The 21,241-nt window shown below is 33.4% G+C and overlaps 4 protein-coding genes across 9 annotated transcripts; 2 read left to right on the top strand and 2 right to left on the bottom strand.

Moving 5' to 3' along the window:
• Positions 1 to 75: 75 nt before the first annotated feature.
• Positions 76 to 7,330, bottom strand: LOC106139062 (protein-lysine N-methyltransferase EEF2KMT). 4 transcript variants are annotated; one of them, XM_013340401.2, is made up of 5 exons: positions 2,286 to 2,796; positions 1,698 to 2,021; positions 1,204 to 1,468; positions 309 to 518; positions 76 to 189 (listed from the first exon to the last, which is right to left on the bottom strand). In XM_013340401.2, the coding sequence occupies exons 1-5, from the start codon at positions 2,370 to 2,372 to the stop codon at positions 92 to 94; spliced, it is 984 nt and encodes a 327-aa protein (XP_013195855.2). In that variant the 5' UTR covers positions 2,373 to 2,796; the 3' UTR covers positions 76 to 91. The 4 variants fall into 4 exon arrangements, 1 of the variants encoding a protein (XP_013195855.2); XR_009657581.1 differs by lacking the exons at positions 76 to 189; positions 309 to 518; positions 1,204 to 1,468; positions 2,286 to 2,796 and adding exons at positions 4,591 to 6,250; positions 6,531 to 6,578; positions 7,315 to 7,330 and having other exon boundaries at positions 1,885 to 2,021; XR_009657582.1 differs by lacking the exons at positions 76 to 189; positions 309 to 518; positions 1,204 to 1,468; positions 2,286 to 2,796 and adding exons at positions 4,591 to 6,250; positions 6,371 to 6,488 and having other exon boundaries at positions 1,885 to 2,021.
• Positions 7,331 to 9,433: 2,103 nt separating this feature from the next.
• LOC106138129 (S1 RNA-binding domain-containing protein 1) lies at positions 9,434 to 21,168 on the top strand. Of its 3 annotated transcripts, none has more exons than XM_013339190.2 (13): positions 9,434 to 9,578; positions 14,170 to 14,620; positions 14,710 to 14,863; positions 15,171 to 15,397; positions 15,533 to 15,778; positions 16,208 to 16,442; positions 17,098 to 17,219; positions 17,687 to 17,834; positions 18,346 to 18,429; positions 18,720 to 18,862; positions 19,051 to 19,263; positions 20,143 to 20,399; positions 20,841 to 21,168. In XM_013339190.2, the coding sequence occupies exons 2-13, from the start codon at positions 14,262 to 14,264 to the stop codon at positions 21,026 to 21,028; spliced, it is 2,376 nt and encodes a 791-aa protein (XP_013194644.2). In that variant the 5' UTR covers positions 9,434 to 9,578; positions 14,170 to 14,261; the 3' UTR covers positions 21,029 to 21,168. The 3 variants fall into 3 exon arrangements, with proteins under 3 accessions (XP_013194644.2, XP_060810878.1, XP_060810877.1); XM_060954895.1 differs by lacking the exon at positions 9,434 to 9,578 and adding an exon at positions 9,592 to 9,627; XM_060954894.1 differs by lacking the exon at positions 9,434 to 9,578 and adding an exon at positions 9,593 to 9,704.
• On the top strand, positions 9,803 to 12,980 carry LOC132904446 (uncharacterized). Its single transcript, XM_060954896.1, has 3 exons — positions 9,803 to 10,249; positions 10,392 to 10,599; positions 10,931 to 12,980. Exons 1-3 carry the CDS (start codon positions 10,058 to 10,060, stop codon positions 12,178 to 12,180), a joined length of 1,650 nt encoding a protein of 549 aa, XP_060810879.1. The 5' UTR covers positions 9,803 to 10,057; the 3' UTR covers positions 12,181 to 12,980.
• Positions 12,227 to 14,150, bottom strand: LOC132904447 (uncharacterized). Its single transcript, XM_060954897.1, has 2 exons — positions 13,682 to 14,150; positions 12,227 to 13,391 (listed from the first exon to the last, which is right to left on the bottom strand). The coding sequence occupies exons 1-2, from the start codon at positions 13,807 to 13,809 to the stop codon at positions 12,227 to 12,229; spliced, it is 1,293 nt and encodes a 430-aa protein (XP_060810880.1). The 5' UTR covers positions 13,810 to 14,150.
• Positions 21,169 to 21,241: the final 73 nt, after the last annotated feature.

The raw sequence follows: 21,241 nt of genomic DNA, 5'->3' as shown, positions 1-21,241 counted from the left end.
AGATTTTGTAATCTAATTTCTTAAAAATGATTTACATATTAGGTATTTTTTAAATTATATTTAAAATAACAAGTCTTATTAACACAAAAAATTAATAAACTTTTAATAAACATCTTTCAATATTTGCATCCCATGCAAAGTGCACGTTGTGTTCCTGTTGTAATATGTCATATTTTAACCCTCTTTCATCTGAAACAAAAGAATTGCTTTATAACCTTTTCTGAAGCATGTGTCTGTTCACTCCAACCTGACTAATATATAAATTAAGCTTTACATTTTAAAATATAATTCATTTTATGGAGTCTTACCTAAAGATAATAAAAACTGTTTAAATGTTTCTTCAATTCTGATAATAGTTGCAAAATAAACTTCCAAATTATTATTTCTGTTCAAAAATGTTTGTATCACATTACACAATGGTTTTATGATACAAGGATCATAAACTACATCAGCACCAATTATTATATCCGGTGCTAACCCTGGTAAATCTTCATCATTCCAATCCAGCGGCATTACACCTACAATTAAAATTTTAATATGATTTAGCAGTATCATAGTATTTAATTTGCAACTTATTACAAAATTAGTTATAGTTACTGAGTACAAATAGGAAATATGCAGAGATCGTGGCAAGTGGAAAGAGGTAGTCTCTGCCTACCCCTCCGGGAAAGAGGCGTGATTTTATGTATGTATGTACTGAGTACAGCAGTGCATTACTGGGTCAGCAAATGTAAAATGTATTTGAGAACAATTAATATTATCATAAACCAATAAAATATATACATTGTAACATCATACATACGTATGATTCATGTATAAAAATCATTGCTTTCCTGGAGGAGTAGGCAGAGACCACATCTTTCCTCTTGCCACAATCCCTGCATACATCTTTTGCTTCATCCACATTCATAACTCTCTTCATGCAAGCTTATTAATTTCAGGAACTCTTGACCTGATCTTTTGCTAGAATGACTCCAGGTATGTTTGTCTAGGCCTTCTCAAAACTAACATCCTAGTAACACTACCTTTGTTTATTTGCTTAGTCAACCTGCTTTCATTCATCCTCCCGACAAGACCTAATCATATTAGCATTTCCTTTTCTATTCCTGCCACAATATCTTGTTTCGTAATAAGTGAAAAGTAGCATCAATATCAATTATTTGCAGAAAAATAGGTAGATGTATGTAATTACGTTTGGCTTACCTATTTTACAAATTTTATTTCTTAAATTAAACATGGTCATTCCATCTTTTTCTTTTGACTTTGTGTTAGGAAAATTTATACTGACATTGTAAGCAAGTGTATTTAACACTTCACTGTGACAATCTGTGAAGATGTACTCTTCAATGCAACAAAATTTTGTTATTGCGATTCCAGTTAACCCAACACCTGAACCTAGTTCAAGCACTTTCTTCTTTTTGAATAGCTCCTTATTGCAAATAGCCCAGTCAGCTATCATCACACCAGCCTAAAATATCAAGAAAAAGTATATATAATGACAATATTATTTTTTAAGAAGAGACCTATCTACAACATGAGCAATCTCTTTACCTCAATTTTTTATTCATGTTATCTCAATGGCTGTCACAGAATAAGCAATGGCTGTGGAAAAATATACAATCACCATTTAAATATACAAATCAACACAGCTTCCCTAGCAAACATGTAGATTTCATATTGATAATAGTTATTTATACCTCCCAAGTGCGCATCCCCGTGGTCCCATTCACAACCATTTTATTAGTCTCTCTTATACTTATAACATTGCTTATGTCATTATTTACAACATAATGCCGATAGTAATAAAGATCTTCTTTAGAATTATTATCCATCAAATTACATAGCTCTGCATAAAGTTCATCATGGACTTCTTGATGTGGTTCTAAATAGTCTATCAATTTCTTCAAATATAATCTTGAAAAATTCTTATTTATTGGATATTTCAGTAATAATGGATTGAGCACTGTTGCTTCTATAAAACATTGCTGCAGATTCCAGGTCAGTTCTGCAATTTCTTCTACCTGAAATGCATACCAAATTATTTAAAAAATAAAAAACAATAAAATACTAACAATTTTTCAGAAAAATAATAACATGTAAATATTTAAGTCCTGTCCAGACTCATCTGCTTGTGATTCTTTCCAATTATGTTGATAGCTATTCTTACAACTGGAAAATATTATTTTAAATAAAGGATAATAGACTGATAAACTGGTTAATTGGCTAATTTGTTCAAATGAATAAGCAGTTGGGTTCTTTTCTCCTATTGAATCTTAAATCTATACCTTCAAAACAAAATTAAGGACTCCTTGAAAGTAATAAAGAATTAGTTTTCTTAGAACTCCATCCTGGGCAGTTAAGTCTGGAAGCATGATGTTAGTCCCAAAGTGAGTTAAAATATCTGCTTAGCCTTGCCGAAATTACTTAACATATAAACTCTTGTGAAGTTGATATACTGCACAATTTAAGAAATTATTCAAAACACAATCACAGCACAGAAAAATCACTTTATCAATCGCGTCTTTATTTGAGGATGTGGCATTATGGCATTGGTTTTCGATTTTGGTGAGTAGTAGAAAGATATTTTAAGTATAAATTAAAATATATTTCACAATATTTAGGATAAATCACGTAGATATTGTACTAAAACCATTTTTCTTGCTTTGTATTGTACATCTTTTTTTATTGCCCCATTCCATACAAATACCTACTGACTGATACATACGGAAATGAGTGTTGCAACTGTCTATGACAAACAAAACTATAAGAGCTTTTTCAAGTTCATTGAAATTGAACTTAAGTATTAAACTTGAAGCGGTATATTAGCAAGATTCTGATAGAGGTAGCTAAGAATTTTGTATTTTTATAAAACAAAATTCTTAGCTACCTCTATCAGAATCAGCTGTTGCCCGCGACTTCGTCTGCGTTAACAAAGAAACAGGATTTTTACCGACTTTACTACCTACTCTACTAAAAAGCGCTTAGTCTAGCGCAGAAGGACAGTTGGTAGCACTTGCTTAGATGTCTGCATGTCCAAGTGACAGTGACACTAAGAAGTAACAACAGAATGAAACTCTAGGAATTGTAAATTAAATTTTAGTTTGTAGTCATCTTTTTCTTTCTTTTTATAAGTAGTTTTAGAATAGAATAGATTTATTTTCATTACTTATTGACGTCACATCACTTAAATCTAATTATAACTACTACCGCTTCCAAAGCGCATGTGTAGAAGAAGCGACGGAACAGACTACACTGTATAAATGCGCGAAGTGAAGCAAGGCCACTACTTTATAAAACATTCAGAGTAATAGATTTTTCGGTTCCGTTTCACGTCATAATAAGAAGTGAAACAGGGATAGTTTATCATACATACATAAAGTCACGTCTATATCCCTTGCGATGTAGACAGAGTCAACAGTCTTGAAAAGACTGATAGGCCACTTTCAGGTTTGGTATAGTGATAGCATTGACATTCAAATAGTGACAGGTTGCTAGCCCATCGCCTTAAAAAAAGAATCCCAAGTTAACAACATCCACGGGAAAGAAATGGGGTGGCACCATTCTTTTTTGTATTGGTCTTGCTTTTGATTTTTTGGTTAGATAGTTCGAACTGAAAGTCCTGTGCAATAACTCCGTCAATGTCTGTTTCATATTTCTGTTGTATCTTTAATTACAAGGGACAATTGGGTACCTACGAACATCATGGGTAGGTGTGCTTCTTTTGGCTTGGTACTCTCCATTATTATTTTTTTGGTGAACATATGTTTTGTCCACGTTCATATAGCACCGCTGATTATCTTTAGACTCATTATACCGAATTTATGCCGTGTGGTTCCCAGCACCAATACAAAAACAACAGGACCACTCCATCACTTTCCCATGGATGTCGTAAAGGCGACTAAGGGATAAGCTTACAAACTTTGGATTCTTTTTAGGTGATGGGCTAGCAACCTGTCACTATTTGGATCTCAATTCTATCATTAAACCAAATAGCTGAATGTGGTCATTCAGTCTTTTCAAGACTGTTGGCCCTGTCTACCCCGCAAGGGATATAGACGTGACCATATGTACATATGTATGTTATTATACCGATAAATAGGCTTATCAATGATAAGTCTAGGGATAATCTAATCAGATTAGAAAATTATTTCGGGTCACAATCACAAAGTATTTAGATACATAAAATCACGCCTCTTAGGTAATGATATGATGAATCTTTAGAGCAGTTTCCGAGAACACCAGTAGCAACATACCTATATACTTTAAACATTATTTATATATATATATATAAAGGATTTAATCCTTATTTCACAACACAATAAAACATATTGTTAAGTCGGGAATATTTATTTCAAAATAGGTACATTAGATATGGTAGGTACCTAAGTACCTACATACATAAATTTATATGTATACAATATAACTTCAAAAAAAATTAAACTAGTTTGTTTACCATTAGTTAAATTGTGTATAGTGAGAAATAGTAATTCTTAAAAATGTGCAATTATGGAAAGACCTGACTTAATTGGCCTAATCTACTCTTTATGGATGGATTTAATAGTTAGTTACTAGGATAGTACTTGTACTTACCTTAATTTATAAAAATACTTAAAATTCTTTTATTTTTATATTCTCTTCTTGTTCAGATAGATTCAAAAAGTAGCAGCATGTGTTCTTTTCATGTGCCTTCTCAAAGAGTCCTTTGTTGCAAATCGGCCACTACAAATGGCACATGAAAATTTTTTCTCACCAGTGTGTGTGACCCGATGTCTTGCAACACCTGACTTTGTGTAAAACTGATGATTACAAATATCACATGAATGTTTTCTCTCTTTCTTGTGTACAACCTTATAATGACTGTTGCAAAGGCTCTTTGTTATAAATACTTTTGCACACATGGAGCATTTATGCTCTGGACGGTGCATACCATGCTTTTCTACCAAATGTAAAACTCTGAACCTTTCCTGATAGTATCTTTCATCACAATGAGGACATGGAAATCTAAATTTTTTGGCAGATTTTATCTTATGCACTGTGAAATCATGGTTTCTTTTTTCAATTTTCGATAAAAATTCTACATTACATTCTTTGCAGTTTAAACGTCTATGTAACCTAGACTTGTGTAAATTGAGGAATTTTAGGTTTGAGAAAGTAGCACCGCACACATGACACACTTGTTTCTGGAAATGCTTGTTCATGTGAATGTTCAATAATCTAAACATGGTAAACTTTTCAGAACATATCTGGCACTCTAATGTGTCTCCTTGAATCTTGAAAGGGACCAATAAATCTTCTTTAAGTTGAAAGTCAAAATTATGATCGACTTGCAGGTGTTCCCTTAACTTTTCTAAATCCTCTAAAGGTTTACAACATAATTTGCAATTCAAGACAGACACTTCTACTTTGACTAACATATTTTTTTGAAGTATTATTTTTTTTTCTATATCTTTCAAGGTGTGTTTTGTTGCATGAATTCTAAGCTTATCCATATTTGAAAAAGATTTTTGACAACAGAAACAAGTGTATTTGCTTTTATACCATTGGAAGGCAAATACTGTAGAATTTTTCAGCACTTTCAAAGAGTTTTCTCTCAATATTGGTCCATTACCACGATGTGCTATAACTTTATTACAATCATTTCCTCCACCATTGTTTGAATTTTTGGCTTCATCTTTAGACATAGATACTTGTTTTACATATGATACAGCTTGCAATGAAATTTCTTGATTCTGTTTTGTAACTGATAAGTCTGTAGAGCAACATTTTATTAACATTTTAGGTTCTTGATTTCTAACAATAAATATTTCATCCTCAAGAGATGTTTTGTCATTATCATAACTTATATCAGACCTGTTATCATTGGACTCTGTTTTGATCATTTCTTCTAATATGTCGTTAAGTTTATTATTACTATTACATTGTAAACTCTCCAGAAATTTTGTAAGCATCTGCTGACTTTGTAACACAGTCTTTTTAAAAGCACATGCTTGCTTTGTCTTCAAAATGCAGCTGTCACAAATCAATACATTACTTTTAACAGTATCATTGAACGAAAATTGAATATTGAGAGTTTCATTAATCATAGCCTCATAGATCTTCGACTGTCCTACAGATAGGCATTCGCTAAAGATATTGAGTGAAGGGGGTGAACTTCTATTGGCGATCAAACAACAGCAGCAGACGTTCCACATTACAATTTCTGTCACAGAAATCCAATTCAATCAAAATACTTGTGGTGTTAGGTGATAGGCTGAATACAAATAGAGGAAATCATTAATTTAAAAAATGTGTTGTAGTTTCTTTTTGGCCTTTGTTATTTTATTAACATAAACAGTAACTTGCCTTGGTGGAAAAATATTGGTATACCTACCTATAATAGGAAAAGCAGAAGCAAACGAACAAATAATTAGGTACAGAAAACTATATTACCCTTTTCACATTACATTTTGAGTGTTGGCTGTTAGCGATAGTTTAAGGAGAAAACTCGTAATATGTATCGACAGGCTACCAATTGTCATATTGGTACTTACCTAACCTATCGAACGACCGAGATTTATCGTTGTTTATTGTTGACTGTCCTGTAGAGCTGTAACAAACTGTATGTATTCGGTACTGAGTAACGGGTGTGCGCTCTGGTACCGAGTAACGAAACGTTACTCTCGAATGTATTTCGTTAATCGCACGATTTCGTTACTCGCATTTATTGTATAATGGGTTCATTTCACGCATGCGCACATTGCGCACGCTTATTCAAAACCGTACGTTACAATAACAAAATACAAAAGAACAATGACTGTTAATGATTGTTGCTAAGGGAACGATATTATAATTGGGGATGAAGCTTAAAAAATAGTTTTTGATTTGTTTAACGTTATGTTTTTATTTAGTACGTCTAATTTTAGTTCAAGAACAAAAGATTCTGTTGTTTAAAATATGGTTTTATTTAATATGTCTAAATTCAGTTTAAGAACAAATGATTAGAATATGTTTTTGTTTAATATGTCTTATTTCAGAATAAAAATAAAAGATTTTTGTTCTCGAAATGTTTTTGTCATTAAATAAGTTTGACAGTGTTACTTTTTCATTATAATTTAGAGATTCTGTCAATACTATTTACTCAATACTTCATTTGCAGTTCGACACCCGTATGATACGAGTGTCGATCGTATTTATCTTCGTTTTGTTGGGTTATACTGAGGTATCAAAAGTAACGAGTAACGTAACGATACGATAGTAACGAGTACTCATTTTAAAAGTAACGAATACATACGGGTTTGCTTTTTCTCGTTACTTTTACACCTCTACTGTCCTGTCGGTTTCTTGATGTCTGTTATTCTAGCATGTAGGAATGTGAAAAAAAAATGAATTATGGAAAAAATCGATTAAAAATCGATTTTTTAAAAGTAAAAATCGATTTTTTAAAAGTAAAAATCGATTTTTATGAGTGATTTTTTTTAAATTAATAATCAATTAAAAATCGATTTTTATAATTATGCAATAAATGCACTCCGACATTACGTTTTTGTCTTCTGGCTTGGAGCCCGGAACGCAAACTGACAAAGAATACTATCATAGCTCCATAATATTACAATTACGCCATCTGTGCATTCTTTCTGTGCTTTTGCAGTTTAGATGATTCATTTAATTAAAAAATTCTCTAGATGGAATTAGTTGATGAACAGTATTTTACCGACATTCGGTTGATATGTTATTCATTATTCGTTGCTGAAACTTCATTTTTCAAACTTGATTGGTAAAAACTTTTATTTGTGTTGATTATATAAGAACTTACTGTTTCTGTTTCATGAATATCTTTTTTAATGAATAAATCTATTGATATTATGTATACAGGGTGACATTTAAAACAACTGCATCCTTTTAAACATAGACTATACCATGCTTCTGAGCCGTTTGAGCCTATTTTTATTTAAATTAAACGTCATCATTTTCACATTTAAAAAACCCTTTAAAACTACGTCACACGCTTTATTAATACTACAAAAAAAAATTAAACTAAACATGTAAATAAATGTCTGAAAAATAAATTATTTTTCTAGTATCAAGATCAAGTCAAGATTCACAGTGCAAAATGGTTACTAACCGTACCGTTTACGCTATCTACTGAACTCCGCATGGCCATAGCGTATTGCGACATTCAACCTAAATTCCATTACATTGAGATTAAAATCCTATCAAATTGCACGATAGCAATTATTATTTTTTTTTTCGTAGTTTATGAAATATGAACCGATATTTTTCTTTTAACGTTTTTAAATATCCTTTAGATGAGTACACTTAACAGTTAAATTTATGCAGTTGAATTTAAAGTCACCCTGTATAGCGTTTATTTTGACATTAATTGAAAATTAGGAAAAAATCTATTAATATAATAAAATCGATTATTTTCTTAAGAAAAATCGATTATTTATTAATCGATTTTTCATACTTAAAAATAAATCGATTAGATAAAAATCGATTTTTTGTCAGCAATGTCACATCCCTACTAGCATGTTATCAGAAAACACAAAAAATACTTTTTTTTTTTTAGTCAATGGACACAAAAATATTTGATTTCTAAAGACATGTGGCGACATCTCTACGCCACTCGTCACAACATCCAATCACACAACAACTGTCAATCATCGCGAAGAAATTGACGCGCTCAACCAATAGCAGCGAAGAATCTAAGACTTCGCGATTTCAAAGATTTCACGGATTGGAGCTATATATACAACCTCCGGCACAACATCGTCGGAGCTGCGGTTCCCCAGGCATAACACCTAGCCTGGCGGAAGATCATCCCTTTGGTGGCGGTCGTGCCGAATCATCGCTCCCGCTATAGACAAAATAAATAAACTAATCTTTATAAATAAATATGTATTCTTTTTTGGAAATTGAACCTACAACAATGTGATATACATACACCCTTACCACTGGCCCAACTGGTCCCTTGTTGGTGGAATGGAAAGTATGGAAAAAAACCCACTTGTCTGCGTGAAACTGTGTCTGAGGTATGAGGTTCTGCATATATGGCAAATTTCGTCAAAATCGGTCCAATGGTTCATGAGTTTATTCAATGTCGATAGTTTTCCGTAGTTTGATTCACCTATCGATATATAAAGTCTTGATAGCTCAGTCGGGGAGCATCACTCTTTTCCAATTGACAAGAATAAACACCAATGACAGCATTGATAGTGAGTGATACTTTGTGAGTGATGACTGCCTCTATTTCGCGAAATTTAATCAAAACGACCTCGACCTCAAACGAACCTAAGATTTTATAAAAACGGGCTAAGCGTTTAGATTAATGTCTATAGAAATCACAATCCAACTATTACGTATACCATCTACCTTATGGAATTATTTTCGTTAAAGTTAATATTAATAAAGTAGTAATCAAATTCCATTGATTAGTATTTTTTGTTGCTAATGTTAATCAAAAGTATTGTATAAGTGAATATGTTAAAAAAATATTTGAGGGTCAAAACCCCGGACACGAACCAGATATTGCATATAATGATAAACCATTATAGTTGGTAACACTGTGTTCTGCAGTTGTCAGTGTCAACCAAGCCAAGGTCAGCTATGTGTCTCATCTTCGTGCAGTCTTCGTGTGTTAGCGAGCCAGTACAACAATCAATCAAAATAATTCAAAAATTGCTGTTATTCCATTCCACCTCGAATTCCTACCCAAGTTCTTATATGTATTGTCTTTTATTCCTACCTTTTGCTTGTTTTACTGTTTGGTTGGTCGAATTTTGTTGAGTAAGGTTGTTGTTTCATTTTTTATTTTCACTAATAGGCGTGTAGACAAATTTTGAAATTGACTTTTATTCGCTAGATATATATGTAATAATAGCGAAAAATATAATATTTCAGTACAGAATTCCGTTATAAATAATATTTTCGTCTTTTTTTGTGCCGTACTCCGAGTGAGCGCCAAAACGCTCCAAGTGTCATGGCCGATGCTTATGACGTCACGCCTCAGTTAGCAAGCAACAGCTGAGCGTACGAACTATAGTGATCTGAGAAAAAATATCTGTTTTGTGATTCAAATATGAATGATAAAGTTTATAAGTGGTGTGCAGTTCCTTTGTGCAAAAACACATCAAAATCCACACCGGATAAATTGTTTGTGTATGTACCAAACAAGAAAAAACTGAGATATATGTGGCTCCGGCTTGCACGTCGAGACCCAACCAAAGTAGTCACCAAATCTTCAATTTATTTCTGTGAGGACCACTTTGACGTAAGTATAAATTAATCATTAGATACATGCATAAATAGTTACCTATATCCTAATGTATCAAATAAGAGAAGGAAATTGTTTATTTCAATCGTACAAGACGCTCTTGTTGTCAATTTTAAAAGGCAATTTATTTTCCTTCCAGATGCCAAATGACATGGAAAATTATATGCAATATAGAATAATGGGTTATGTTTCGCAAGTTAGGATGAAACCTGGTTGTATGCCCAGTAAATTCGAATGTCAACCTAGTAGGAAGCGATCGAATACAGAAGAACGACCCTATATACTCAAAAAACAAAAAAGCAATAATGTTGCAGAACATGTTGATGAAATTGAAACTGGAAGTTCAGGTATGTACCTACCCATCATCTGGTTATGTAGTTTGTCTTATTTAATAGGTACCTACTTTATGTTATTATGACTAGGATAACAATAACATACATATTACCTTTATACCTAATTTATTTGGATGATTCTTAACTTTTATTTTCATGATATTTATTAAGTTTATTGCTTCAATAAAATACTATAACATAACAATAAGTAAGGTTTATTACATTAAAACATGTGCCACAACTTGGCTATCATGCTAAGGAAATGGTTTTAAATTAATTCAAAATTACATAAAATTTATTACAATCTCTTATAGCATTATTAAATCATTTCATTAATTGTTTACAGGTCAACATAATTTGGAAGAGCTGGAACAAATCACAGAAAAACCAAAAATGATAAATAAATCTATTCAAGTGCACTTAACAAGACCATTCAGAAGTAAAGCTTTGCAAACACAATGCCAATCAGTTACAAAGATGACATCTCCGCTGAAGCCACACCTGATTTCTGCTGCTACATCTCCATTTAAAATCAAACACTTTGCTAAAAATAATCCATCTAGCCACAATGTAAATGTAATGAGAAGAATATTTAAAAAAGAAGAACGGTCTGATAGTGATACTTCTTATACACCCTCTGTTGCTCATCCAGGTTCATCGCCATCAACAAAATCTTTTGAAATGGAATCGGCTTCTGATTGCAGTGAACTTTTAGAAGAAGACAAAAAACAGGAAACTATAAAAATTTTGGAATCTACATTGAAGAAAATCATGAACAATCCACGTTTTTACATTGGAATTCCGAAAAATTGTTACCACTTACTAAATATTATTGAAAAACAAACAAGTATCCCAATTAATCATATTTTACTGTGTCTAAAAAAAATTAGATTGAATAATTCATTCCGTGAACTTGCTGATGAGTTTGCCATGGATGCTACTTATGCTAGCAGAATATTCTCTAAAAATATACCGATATTAGCTAGTGTGATTCGCCCATTCATTGTTACATTAGATATTGAATTAATTAAAAAGAATTTACCTATGGCCTTCAGGCACCGATTTCATAAAGTAAGCTGTATAATAGACTGTTTAGAGATTGAGATACAAAAGCCATCGAAGGCAGTGAATCAAGCTTTGACATGGTCTGATTATAAAAAGGCTAACACTATAAAATATCTTGTTTCTTGTACTCCCAATGGCCTGGTCAATTTTATTTCCCCTGGTTATGGAGGACGTATAACAGATACATGCCTGGTTGAAACCTGTGACTTTGTAAAGTGTTTACAACAGGGTATGTGTGTCATGGCTGACCGGGGGTTCAAACATGTGGAAGTCTACTTACGCCAGAGGGGGATGGTATTAGTTAGACCACCAAGTGTTCAGTCTGGTACTAAATTTTCTAAGGCTGAAGCTAAGGAAACTAAGCAAATTGCAAGCCTTCGGATTCATATTGAGCGGGTCATCAGACGTTTACGGGAGTACAGTATGTTAAAACCTCATGCTTGTCTTAATTTAGGCTTAGTGAAAGTACTTGATGATGTAATAACTATAGCTTGCGGTTTAATTAACTTACAAGATTCGCTCATAAAATAATTGAGAATAAATAAATAATAACAAGAAATTTCAGTAATTTTATTTATTATTCAATACTTCTGTACAATAAAGGATACACATAGGTTTCCCAAAATGTAACTAAACTTTTAATATTTTCTAATATAAAGTCTTCGTTGAATGTAACACATACAATTTCAACATTAGAATTTGTTGAAAAGTTAGGATCCGCTACACAAAAATAACACTTTTTAAGTCCTGTCAAATACATTTGCACTTGTATCTGCATGTAGCATTTTTTTGTTGGTTGTCCGTTTTTTATATACTTGACAAAGGTTTGTTCGGTCATGGGACACTTAATTTCAACAATACAGTCTTCACATACACCATCTGGCGAACCAGCTAACATTGGATAGGTTTGGGATATGAAGAGTCCACAACTGTTTATTATTTTCTTAAGTTTTCTGCTCACTGAATCTCGCACTTTATTTTCCAAGTCTCTCCCTCGCTTCATGGCAGCCGTGTCTGGGATTTTTCCCCCCATAATAAGAGAAATTAGGGCTCCGTCACTTGTCTGGCAATGGCTGACATCATAAGCCCTAGAGGCTGTAATCCGGCCATATCTTAATTCATACCAAAGGCTATTTGCATGCTGATCTCTGGTCTTCTTTTCAATTTCAATTAGGATATTGTTATTTATATTAATTTGTTGTAAAAGTGTGTTGCAACATTTTTCCTTAAACTGTAGTACAAGGTGATGCATGGAAACACTAAGTAGCTCATCACAAGTATAACCTGCTTGAAACTTCAACAGCTCACATCTTTCAAGATTTTTCTTTTGGCTTTCTTCTAAAAAAATTTGTAAAACTGTGGAATTTGATGGTATGATGGAACTACCATTACTATTAGCCAAGTTCTTTACTGTAATATACTTGATAGCTGTGCCTACTCTGGATAGTTTGGATTTTTTCCAATAACACTGCACTTCTGTACATGATGGCTCCTCACTCCTACGATGAACCCACATAAGTAAAGCAATGGCATGTTTGCAGCCTCCTTGAGCAGCTACACAATCATGGCATTGCACTGATATAACTTTTTCTTCATCCTTATCAACAATCAATGTAACTGAATACAGCTTAGCATGAACTTTGTGTTCTGGGCAAATTTTACATTTCACAGTGCAAATATTTCTGTCATTCTGTACTTGAACATAACTGATTGCATCATCCCCATATGATGGCCGTGAAGACCTGAAATAAATAAAAAATATTAGTATAATAATAAGTAAACAAAGAATAAATACGTTCAATTTATTTGCGTAGATGTGATATAGTTTCATATTTAATACAGTAAATGCTTGCAGATTAAGGCGACACATATTTCTAAGTTGTAAAAACAGTAAGAGAACGTTATTTGTAATATGTATATAAGAAGCTAACCTCAAAATTAACATATGACAATCTGACAATGTTAGATAATGAGACTTGCGTAAGTTAAACTAAATTATACCTAGAATTAAAGATAAAAATAATGTACTTACAAGGAAGCTTTCACATTTCGGAATTCAGAGGAACAAAAGTCTTTATTTGAAGCGAGAAAATCTCCCAACATTAACAAATCAACTCTGGGCAAATTGGAGCTATTTGCTTTGATGAAACCTGGTTCCATGGTGTATTATTACTGCAGCTACTATTTTAAATCACAAAATAACTACGATTAATTAATTTAAATGAACAAAAACAACAGATTCTAATAAAATGTACGAAAACAGCAAGAGAACGTATAGAACTTCGCGAACTTTGGCGGTTGTTGACTGAGGCGTGACGTAATGCGCTCTGATTGGTGTTTCAATCAACATGGCTGATTGCTGATTATTGAAGAATTATTTTATTGAAAATAATATTAATCCTATGGAAATATTAGAAACAGAGTTAATTTTATGAACTTACATTACATAATGTATCACCTAATAACAGTTAATCCTTGGTTCTTAATTACTGTCTACAGGCCTATTGTCTATATTTTAAGATCACCACTTAGTGTACCGAATCTAGAGATTGAATAACAGGGAAAAGTAAGAATTCAGTGAAACTTGCATTAAAATAATACACATATTTACTATGGAGGACTCGGAACCTTTGAATACGAGAAAACGAAAAACAAATGCCACTAATGCAGAATCTTCAGAAGAGAAAAAACGTAAAGTATCAAGAGTTGGAGAAACAGGTAAGATTAAACGAACTACAAAAAAAAAGCAAGAGGTCTTGGATCCTGATGTTGAATTTTATCAATGTTCAACAAGCAATACTCAGAATAATGATGCAGGCATTGGATTACCTGATGCAGAAGTACTGGCTGAAATTGAGAAAATACCACAAGCATTAGCTTGCAACTTTATAGCTCTTTTAACTGAAGGATGTACATTGCCTTTTATTGCAAGATATAGGAAAACAGCTGTGGAAAATTTGATGCCGGACAGGTATAATATATTCATAGAGTTTTTAGAATGTACCATAGTGAATTATTTTTGTTAAAATAATATTATTTTTTAATATGTTTTATTTTCAGGCTTCGAGAACTATATGAAAGTTATCACAATGTTTTGCAGTTAAAGAAAAAAGTTAAATCTGTTTTGGAGACATTGAGGAAATCAAAAAAGTTGACTGCAGATATTGAAAAGAGTGTCATAAATGCTCGTAGTTTATCAGAATTGGACTTGATTGTAAGTATAAATATCTACTCAAAGGGTATTAGGTTTATTAGGTATCTATGAGTTTTAACAGAGCTTCACTGCTTGAATGATGAAGCTACATATTCAGGGTGCTAAATATATAACAATGATCCTATGTGGTTCACCTTTCTTAATTTATAATTGTGTATTGTGTCTGTTTACAATGTTGTTCTTTTTTGCAGCTTTTCTTACACTTTTGCTTTATCATTTATCAAAAATGATTAACTTTTATTGAGAGATATACAAACTGAAACTCATAATTTAAGATTATGTGCAGTATATTCCTTTTTTATTTCAGTATTCTCCACTAAAGTCACATTCAGTATCACTTGCTGAAAGAGCTCGCAATCTGGGCTTAGAGTCTCACGCCTTACAAGCACTTAATGGAGTGTACATAAACCTGCAATCACTGTGTTCTCAAGATGATCAGTTGTCATCTGTAGACAAAGTAGAGGCACATATAACACACATAATTGCTGATGTTATTTACAAAGATACTAGGGTTTTAGAGCATATGAGAAGCTTGTGAGTTATCATATTTTTATCAACATCAAAGCCTTATGAAATAATTTGTTTTGTTTAATTGAACTCAGTTGGCATTAATTTACCATTTTATTTATATCTTAAGCTAATGAATTAAACACAAATGTTACAATTCAGGAAAAACGAAACCAGGTTTACTTTACAAAGTAGCCGGACAAAAAGCTCTCTGAAGAACGAAACTGATGCTTGTAAGAAGAGTGACTCTAAAACAGATCCGGAAACATACAAATTGTACTTTGACTGGAAGTGCCCCAGTCACTTTGTGAAACCTCATCAAACACTTGCAATCAATAGAGGGGAGGATGAAAAAATCCTATCTGTAAAAGTGATTGTTCCTGATTGGTTCTACAATAGACTAGAAAAGTGAGTGAATAAGTAGCATTATACTGATGAGGATTACAATGACTTACTACATAACAAGTGAGAATTATGAAATGAATATATACAGAACAAACTACACAATTTGACTAGCCGATACTTGTTATGGGGCACTCAATCACTCAATGATACTATTTTTTATATATAAACTAGTAACCCGTCCTGACTTCGCTTGGGTAGCATTTATAGATATAAACATTACTCATGGGATTCGTCTTTTAGACAATAGCTGCAACACTACCTGTCATGTGAATCTCTTTTCCATTTGTATGCCATACAGCTGGACTTTTGTGGACTGCTGGCTCTGTTAACCCTATAAGATGTGATAATATATATGTATGTATTAATGCAACGAGAAAGATTAAACATAGTATATTTTTTCAGTAAATGGTCAGTTATTATCTCATTTTACAGATTTTGTTTAACCCTATGGAAAAGCAGACATTGGGTAAGCAAAGGACTAACAGATGCCTACAACCGGCTTATAAAACCATGGTTGTCCAGACAAGTGAGGTCTGATCTCACGACAAATGCCCATAAAGAAGCCGTGAAGACTTTTACAACCAACCTGGAGAAGTATCTTTTGACTGAGCCTATCAAGAATAGGGTTATTGCAGGCTTAGATCCAGGGTTCAAAGCGGGCTGTAAGGTAATTTTTTGTGCATACAATTTAATTCGGTTTCTGCTGCATTTTTGTTTTAATTCATAAATATGATTCCATAATCACTTTTAATTAAGGAAATATGTAACCGAAAAATTTAATATACATGTAACATATACCTCATACCATATACCTCGCGAGGCAGACAGAGCCAACAGTCAAAATATTGAAAGGCCATGTTCAGCTGCACGACTTTATAATGCATGTTTAAATCCATGATCAATATCCCAAATATAGTAAATTATGCTTGTTTCAAATGATTTACTGAGCTTTTACCAAAGGCCTCGGAAGACCATTACCAACATGCTTCACTCCTCAGTGGACTATTGAATAAATAATGTCTCGAAGTAAGTTTGAAACTTGTGTTACGAGATACTAACTTAATGATACCTATTTTATAGTAAAGACTTATATAGATAAACATCCAAGGTTCAGGCCTATTAGAATAATTTCGTTTCTCATCATGCCCTGACCGAGGTTCGAATTTAGAAAAAGAATTTCAGATGTGTGGAAAAAAGTCGTCTATAAACCAACATTTGTAAAATTTGTTTGTGTTTCAAATGAGTGTTACGAGTATAACCTGAGATCTCATAAGACCATTAACAATACGAATTACTTATCTCGGTTGAATATTGAATTTCAGGTAGGCATTATAAACCCAAATGGTGACAAATTAGATGCGTGCACATTATTTCCTGATTTACGAAGACACAACTCGAATGATCCAGCAGCAAAACAACTGAAAGACCTACTGGTAAAATATAAGTACGAAAATTATGTATGAATATAGAGCTGTTTTATATTAATCCCCTGCAACGGTACGTTAGCGGGACCATGAATAAAAATCTATAAGCTTCTGTGTACATGCGTCTCTTTCTGTATCTGTTAGTCTATGATATCGTAGCTCCATCATAGATAAACCCATTTTTTAAGGTAATTAAAGAACCCATTTTTAAAAGGTATTAATGTAACCCATTTGTTGAAAGGTGTTAAGACTGGCGCCGCAACAAAATGTCGGTTAATTAGCCATTCCCTTGATTGACTTTTACAATCAGCACGGGAAGAGAAGCAGGTGACACACAACGTTTATTTCTAACAAAACTAATGTTTCATAATATACACTTAAAAAAACGCCTCATCCCACATGGTAAAGGGTTCTCCGGTCCTTAGGGTCCCTGCATAGTTCTTTGACTTAATTTTATCAAAAATACTATTCGATGTTACTATTTCAGAGTGGAGTTGATTGGGCTCGGCAACGGGACTGCTTGTCGTGAAACTGAATCTTGGTTGAAGAAACATGAAATATCTGGTAACGTCCCTGTGGTCATCGTCCCCGAGCAAGGCGCCTCGATTTATTCTATTAGCAAAGAAGCTCAAAAGGTACCACTATTATTAATAAATCCTACAAATATTATAAATTTATACAATGTTTCCAAAGATTTGTGGATGTCTGTTTGTTACTTTTTCACTGGGGGGCGGATTTTGATAAAGTAAACGGAAGGTATAGCCTGGAATATCATAATAAATAATTTTTATAATGGAACTCCCACGGGAGCGAAGCCCCGGGGCGCAGCTAGTTACAAAATTTACGGCACAAATTAAACTGGCTAGGTGGAGCCCCAAAGTAAGTTTCACATTGTGCTATGGAATATTAACTTAACAATTCTTTACATAGACACTCAATTTACATTGACGACCCAGGCTGATCTGAAAGAGGTCCATACGACCTGACCGAGGATCGACTCCAGGATATGTGCTGTGAACCGAAAAACTGCCCCAAAAATACCATTATTTCTATATTCATGGTACACTTTTGTTTCTATAACACAATGTTTTTAAGGTATTTACTTTAGACCTAGACAAATAATTAACATTAAATTTATAATTTCAGGAACATCCAAATATGGATCCCAACTTAATATCTGCCCTTTCTATAGCAAGAAGGGTATTAGATCCCCTAGGAGAATTAATTAAAGTAAGTAAATTATAGGTATTTTAAAAATATAGGTATTTACAAGGAGAATGTGAATGGAAACGTTGGAGGGTAAGGCCTAGGCGAACGTAGCTTGATCAAATTTAGGACATTCTGGCGGAAAGTCAGGTCAGGAGTAACCAATGAGCTTGCATAAAGCTAGTTTTGGATGTGAAGAGTGGTGAAGTCTTCAGTGGAAGATGTAGTTTCGGCCTACCACTCCATGAAAGTATATATTTCATATATTATATATTTTATGTATAAATTTAAGTACTCAATTTTTCAATACACAGGTGGATCCAAAGAACTTGGGTGTTGGATTGTACCAACACGATATTCCACCGAAAATGTTAGAATCCGCATTGGACTGTGCTGTTGAGAAAGTGGTCAGTTTGGTGGGCGTTGACATCAATACTGCCTCACAAGCGATGTTAAGGTAAAATCTTTTAAAACCGCAAGAATCTGTTTGATTCTATATTGGCTTTAATTTGCTTAATGGATAAAAAAATGCAAACAACAGTGCCAGGGTGGAAATTCTCAATGTTTCGGGAAGTTCACTTTTCAGGAATGCCTTTGGTTTTTTAGGATTGTAGATTTTAACAACTAATTTATTTAACGTTTTAGGCGTATATCAGGTTTAAACGACGGCCGAGCGAAAAAAATGATAGCGTATCGGCAAGACAACGGGGGTTTTAGTGCCAGGGCGGAGATTCTCAAAGTGGGCGGCATCGGAAAGGTCACGTTCCAGCAATGCGCCGGGTTCCTCAGGGTTCTAGGCGGGAGCGAACCGCTGGACGCGACGATTATACATCCAGAGAGCTATAGTGTAGCTAAGTCGTGAGTATTTTCTTAAATTACATTGCTTTTTAGTGTTCCGCACCTAAAAGGTAAAAACTGTCTGTCCGTCCGTCCATCCGTCTGTTACCAGGCTGTCTGTCTCGTAAACTGTAATAGCTAATATTTTTCACAAGTTATGTATTCGGTTGCTACTACAACAACAAATACTTTTAGTATTAATTTTCAACAAACGTGATATTGGTACGGAACCTTTTCGTGAGAGAGTCCAACTCACACTTGGTCGGCTTTTTCTTGTGATATACATTTATGATGAGATGCCAAGTGACACAAGTATCTTACTGTGTCGACCGCATCGCGTTATAAGTGGGAAAAATAACGATGAAGGAGATCCACATTATATCATTAAGGCGAATGTTTGTTTGTCTCTCATTTTACAACTTGACCGCCCGCGGACTTTTCATAAACAAATTATTCTTTTATACTTCTTTTATAAACTATCTAATTTCAAGCTGTTCGCTTGTGGAACTCTCTTCCCATCTTGATTTGCAATGCCTAAACCCTAAATACTTTCAAAAACCAGCTAAATCTCATTTGTTAGTTGTACTCGGTGTCTAGCAGTTGTTTTGTGTATGAACCATGTATTTATATATGTATATGTATGTTTAATTTTAATCTTATTGTGTGTGTTTATTGTATCTGCTCCTATCTGCACCGCATACCCAACACAGTTTGTGAAATCCTCACTAACAAGTTGCCTGTAAGTAATTGCTGTAGCGATAAGGCCGCCTTTATACAACATGAACTATAAACATATATACATTTTTGTGTAATTCATGTTATCATGGTGCATAAAAGTGTTTTTATTATTATTTATTACTATAATAATTTGTTCCTAACTTATTTTAATTTTCTCCACAGATTTGCGAAGAAAATAGACGTCAACATCAAAGAATTAACAAAACCTCATTTCCCAAGTCTTATAGAGTCTAAAATACAAATGATCGACATTGAAAAAATGAGTAAAGATCTTAATACGGACATCAGCACACTAGAGTTGATTATAAATGCTTTTAAACAGAAGTCACTTGAGGATGATATTATATCTTTCTGTAGACCTGTGTATTCAATGGCTGTTCAAGCTGTTGATCAGTTACAAGAAGGAATGACATTAACAGGTAATTGATAGAATTAATACGCAATATGCCATCATTGAGCCTTACAGCGGTATGTGGCCTGGCCTTTCAGTCTTTTGATTGTTGGCACTGTCTACCCAACAAGACGTGATTATATGTATGTATATTCCTGTTCCTGTTTACATGTTAATTTTGTAAAAAACTCTTGATTTCCTTACTTCATTTTTATTTAACATTAGAAAGAGAGGTTGTAGAAGTCAAAGGCCACACACTATGTTTTTTACTTTCATGGAAACTGTATGGAACATGAAAAATGTTCATAAATCGCCGTGATTCGAACATTGTCTCAGAGGCCGCTGCGCCACAGAGAATGATGATGACTTGCAAACTTATAACGTCTGTACAGCACTTGAGATTTGTAGTACCTTATCAAAGAAATTATTTTATAACTCTGTGCCTATTTTAAAATTTCTTTTATTTCAGGAGTTGTCCGCAACGTCGTTCCATTCGGCTGTTTCGTCGACTGCGGCTTGGGAGAAAACGGACTTATACATAGGAGTAATTTAGGTGCAAGTCAGACTCCCAAACTAGGGGACAGAGTAGCGGTGAACGTCATACCGTCGATGAAACCAAAGAAAATACAGCTAAAGTTGGAGAAAATCTTAGACTGATTTACCTTGGGTAATTATTTAATTTTTACTATTAAGTATGTTAATTTAGGAGAGAAAACTGTTGGTTGTACCTAATTATGTGCCTAATTGTGATATAGATTAAGTTATGTGACCAATAAATGAATCAATGATTGCGATAGTGTTTATTATAATTGTTTAATGAGCAGAGCCGTATTAACAAATATAGGATTATTGAAAAGTTGAGGAAATTTT

The sequence above is a fragment of the Amyelois transitella genome, chromosome 5, assembly GCF_032362555.1.
Source record: "Amyelois transitella isolate CPQ chromosome 5, ilAmyTran1.1, whole genome shotgun sequence".
Taxonomy (NCBI): Eukaryota; Metazoa; Arthropoda; class Insecta; order Lepidoptera; family Pyralidae; genus Amyelois; species Amyelois transitella.
Note: the sequence above shows the minus strand (reverse complement) of the source record. Positions and strands in the feature narration are given on the sequence as shown.

Coding starts and splice junctions, on each gene's coding strand:
- LOC132904446 (XM_060954896.1), top strand. CDS start 10,058: ATGAATGATAAAGTTTATAAGTGGTGTGCAGTTCCTTTGTGCAAAAAC. Junction 10,250..10,391: donor TCTGTGAGGACCACTTTGAC/GTAAGTATAAAT, acceptor TTTTCCTTCCAG/ATGCCAAATGACATGGAAAA. Junction 10,600..10,930: donor AATTGAAACTGGAAGTTCAG/GTATGTACCTAC, acceptor AATTGTTTACAG/GTCAACATAATTTGGAAGAG.
- LOC106138129 (XM_013339190.2), top strand. CDS start 14,262: ATGGAGGACTCGGAACCTTTGAATACGAGAAAACGAAAAACAAATGCC. Junction 16,443..17,097: donor GGTTCAAAGCGGGCTGTAAG/GTAATTTTTTGT, acceptor ATTGAATTTCAG/GTAGGCATTATAAACCCAAA. Junction 17,220..17,686: donor GACCTACTGGTAAAATATAA/GTACGAAAATTA, acceptor TTACTATTTCAG/AGTGGAGTTGATTGGGCTCG.
- LOC132904447 (XM_060954897.1), bottom strand. CDS start 13,809: ATGGAACCAGGTTTCATCAAAGCAAATAGCTCCAATTTGCCCAGAGTT. Junction 13,392..13,681: donor CGAAATGTGAAAGCTTCCTT/GTAAGTACATTA, acceptor TATTTATTTCAG/GTCTTCACGGCCATCATATG.
- LOC106139062 (XM_013340401.2), bottom strand. CDS start 2,372: ATGCTTCCAGACTTAACTGCCCAGGATGGAGTTCTAAGAAAACTAATT. Junction 1,469..1,697: donor CGGGGATGCGCACTTGGGAG/GTATAAATAACT, acceptor TTGATATTTTAG/GCTGGTGTGATGATAGCTGA. Junction 190..308: donor ACAGTTTTTATTATCTTTAG/GTAAGACTCCAT, acceptor CTTTTGTTTCAG/ATGAAAGAGGGTTAAAATAT.